Source organism: Protobothrops mucrosquamatus, unplaced genomic scaffold (genome assembly GCF_001527695.2).
Source record: "Protobothrops mucrosquamatus isolate PMUCROS unplaced genomic scaffold, P.Mucros_1.0 scaffold_280, whole genome shotgun sequence".
NCBI classification, from domain to species: Eukaryota; Metazoa; Chordata; class Lepidosauria; order Squamata; family Viperidae; genus Protobothrops; species Protobothrops mucrosquamatus.
Genome location: NW_015386356.1, coordinates 2043866 through 2048250, shown reverse-complemented (window position 1 = coordinate 2048250; position 4385 = coordinate 2043866). Strand labels below are relative to the sequence as shown.

At 35.8% G+C, this 4385-nt stretch overlaps 1 protein-coding gene across 1 annotated transcript in view; it reads right to left on the bottom strand.

Annotated features, from left to right (window-relative positions):
* ENPP6 (ectonucleotide pyrophosphatase/phosphodiesterase 6) overlaps nt 1–4385 on the bottom strand; it is a 40593-nt gene that overhangs the window by 11754 nt on the left and 24454 nt on the right. Inside the window, exons 3-4 of the mRNA XM_015831803.1 lie at nt 3938–4049; nt 1728–1869 (exon numbers count right to left, since the gene is read on the bottom strand). Coding sequence (XP_015687289.1) covers nt 1728–1869; nt 3938–4049 — 254 coding nt within the window. The remainder of the gene's footprint in view (nt 1–1727; nt 1870–3937; nt 4050–4385) is intronic.

The window sequence follows — 4385 nt, the reverse complement described above, 5'->3', positions numbered from 1 at the left end:
CCCACAGAGTGGGTCTCCTCAGGGTGCCGTCAGCCAGACAGTGCCGGCTGGCGACCCCAAGGGGGAGGGCCTTCTCTGTGGGAGCTCCCACCCTCTGGAATGAACTGCCCCCAGAGATCAGGGTGATCCCTGATCTCCCTTCCTTCCACCGCGCCCTTAAGACATGGTTATTCCAGCTTGCGGGACTGGCCTAGGGGAAACTTTTAGAGGGGGTTTTAATTATATTTTAATTAGATTAAATTTAAATATTTCCTTTTTAACTAATTTTTAAATTTGTAATGTTATTTGTGTATTTTTACCCGATTGTTAGCCGCCCTGAGTTCGCAAGGAGAAGGGCGGGATATAAATTTAATAAAATAAATAAATAAATAAATAAATTTTATTTGACAGCTCCTTTTATTATACTTATTCTGGACCGTATAGCTCCATGTAACCTGAAACATTTCTCTCATTGCCCCAAGCTGTTTGAAGTTACAGGCAATCCTTGGATCAGTCACATCCAGTTACTTTCACATGCAAGAGAGTCTTTGTTTTTACTTCTTTAAATTTGTAGATCAGAGGAAAATTAACCACATCAAATTACTGTTTGCTTTATAAAGTTGATAGGAATTTTGAGCATCTTTTTACTATTCTGACTCTGAGTTAAAAACGCCTTCTTTTAAATCCAGTCAGATAGATAACACAAAGAAATGATTTCATAACAAGAAATATATTTATAATCAGATAGGTTACTTGCTTTTATGATGAATGCCTCTGATATTACATCTCCTGTTCATTTCTATTGGTAAAAAGATGAAGCTCTCCCTCCATACCATCTTTATAGCAGTACAGGCTCATCGGGTGACATCTGATGGCCCATGCTTCTCTTTAGACAAAGACATTCCAAACTGGCTTGTGTCCAGGAAGTCTCCCAATGCCCTTTTGAAACTCCTCCCCTGACCTATTACTAACATACTGATACGTGCTCTCTAGTTAGGGTTACATAGAGCTATACAAGGTTACATGGAGCTATACGGTCCAGAATAATATTAATTTGCAACTCATCTCATCTTGATAATTAAGAAGAATTAATTAATAAGAATTAAGACTATTATATAATTTCTTCCAGTTAAGCATTCCCAGGTAACAGAGAAGTTGGACACAAACTTGTAATTTTGGAAACTTGGGGATCTTTATGTATGATCTTTTAACATGAAAAAAGTCACACACGGAAACAGATAATCTTCACTTTATTACCACAATTTTGGTATGTTCCGCTTTCCCAAATTAGATAGGGTCCATTATCTTTGGAGATAATGGACCCTATCCATTTGGGGTTTCTAGAAAAACATGGAACTCACCACCCTGAGTTGTATAGCATATGGTACTGAAGGAGTATATACAGTTTGTGCTACCATAATCATTTCACAAATGTGAAGCCCCTTCACAAAGTCAAAATCCCATGCTTCAGTGAAGGAGTGCCAAAATCACATGAGAAGAATTACTTAGAAAATTTCCACAAAAAATATTCTGAGAGTGGAATCTAATGGAGATTCACTGGCTTGGGAAAACTCCCCAATCTGAATATAGCATTCTAGGATATGCATGTTCCTTAATATTCAGAATAGAAGCAGTAAGTAACCTATGAAATAGTCTTTACTGAATAGTTTCAAATATTTAATAAAAAAGTTGAAGAGAGTAAAAGAAACATCTTTAAAAGGATATTGTAGCTTCTAAGTGACAGAAACCTTGATAAGCTTAGACATCCTGAGCAAAACGTTATCCACTGCTTTTACAGCATTCTTCGTCTGATAAGATGAAGGGCCAAAACGATGACCTTCTACATCAATCCGTTCATAGTATATGGCTGCCATATCTGCTGCACCATTGCTGTAATAGGAACATCACCACCAAAGAATTAAGTGTAACATAAACTTACTTCTAGTGTGCCTTTTCAATCTGATCTGATTCTTTTCCTGCTCTCTTGGCATGTTTTCTAAGAGAAGAATTGATTCTTTTAATTCTTCTTGCTTTATTTTCAGTCTAAAATAAGCCTAGATAGACATTCCAGCTCTAACCACATGGCTTCTTCCTCACTTCCTCATTAGTTAATTAGCATTGTTATTCCTATCTGATTCTTTTAAATTAGATCTGATGAATCAGTTGTCCTACAGAAGCAATTGAACTTTAACTGCCAGTGTTCCTGACTTTGGCCCTTCTGAAGGAGATTGCACAGAATTATAATTTAAGCATTTTTGGGAGTTTCCTTTCCACTATTTGGGAGTTTCCTTTCCACTATTTTAACTTTTCATAGATTTTTCAAAGTTCCTGACTGTGCAGTACCTGTAGGTGAGGCCTTGCTTAGACACTTTTCTGATGTTCAGATGAATCTGAACTGGGAAGGAAGAACCTGCTTCATGAGGTTACTTCCACTCCCCATCTTGCAGATCTAAACACACTGTTGTGGCATTGCTTGAATATTTCAATTAAGTCCTTATCAAAGTCAGATATGGAAAGTTATGGGATATTCATGATTAGATTTCCAATCATAGATATCATCTACTTCCTGAAAGTAGTTCAAGGAATGGAAAAGATGTACCAATTTCTTCATCTGTATTTCTTTATCATTCCTCTCCTATTTGGTTCATGGAGCTAAGCATGCAAGACAAATTCAGAATATGCAAACTTCAGAAAATGGTACAATTTTTTTAACTTCAGTGTATTGTCTCAATGCATGATATAAAAGTTTAAAAGGAAACCTGGAAATGGAGGACGGTTTCTCCAGGTCGCCTCTAATCAACCTTTAATTTCAAGTAAGTGTATGAAGGTAAGTCCTGTCTGATTATGTCTCTAATTAATCTTCAAAAATAGAATGATGTTACATGCTACTATTCTATCGGTATCAAAATAATATATAAGGAAATATTTCCAGAGATAAATGTTAATAGTACTGTGCTTACAGAAAACATGACTATTGCATTCTGTGTTGCCTTTATTTAAAAGTACTAAATAAAGCAATATATATTAATTGTCCTTTGGCACTTTTTGTAAGGCATTGAAAAACATTTCTTTGCAAGTACAAGGCAATACATTAACAATATTATACAACATTTGTGATTCATACTCTAACTCTTGGAACAACTTCTTTTGAGGTGAAATGCTAGGTTAAAAAAAATGATTTGACCAAAATTTTTCAGATCCCACAAAGTTTAAATAAGTCTTCCATGTAGAATAGGCTCCATTATCAGGCAAAATAAGGCAATAGCAAATCAATAGCACAATACAAACTCTTTGATTTGCATCTATTGGAGCAAACTTCATGTAACTTCATCTGCTTAATTTTCAAGTCACTGTTTGGATATCAATAATTGAGGCTCCCTATCTTAATTAGAGATTCTGACAGTTTTTGAGTGAAAATTCTCCCTCACTATTCACCTTAAAAGTGAAGTTTGCAAATGGAAATAGAATGTCTGAAAGCAAATTCTGCAAGAGAGATTTTCAACATGGTGACCTAATTTAGACTGGACGCATGTTTTCAATTTAAATCCCACAACCATTATTTATCCAAAATAAAACCAGCCAGTTTCAACATGAGTTATATGATGTCTAATTTCATCTGACAGTGATGCTGTTATCTCCTCACTGTCCTTTATAATTGTTCATATGCAACACATACTGGATCAACTTACACCTCTGTTTCCCAATGTTCATATGTTGGCTGGGTATATTAGTATATTAAACGTGTCTTTTAAGGTTCATAGGAACAGTAACTTTATCAAGTAAACATAGCAGGAAAAGTTCCATTGTGAAGATTTTTTATATTATTTGAATTCATTTTTCCTCTACTGCCAAACAATACTATATAGAAAATGTAGATGATTTTATGCTATTCTCAAACTGATACAAGATCAAATATTTTTCTGTCAAGGAAATAATTAAAATGGTTTGGTGATTTTACCTTAAAGACTCAATGGCATTATTTACAGCATTGGAGAAATTGGCATCCGTTGGAACATTTTCATATGGTATACAGTAGTTGGGTCTGATTCCAAGGATTTCAACTTCGCAGCCTAAGAAGAAACGTTTCATTAGTTAAACAAAGATGATTAGGGGACTGGAGGCTAAAACATATGAGGAACAGTTGCTGGAATTGGGTATGTCTAGTTTAATGAAGAAAGGACGAGGGGGGACATGATAGCAATGTTCGAATATCTCAGGGGCTGCCACAAAGAAGAGGGAGTCAAGCTATTCTCCAAAGCGCCTGAAGGCAGGACAAGAAGCAACGGATGGAAACTAATCAAGGAGAGAAGCAACCTAGAACTAAGGAGAAACTTCCTGACAGTTAGAACAATTAACCAATGGAACAACCTGCCTCCAGAAGCGGTGAATGCTCCAACACTGGAAGT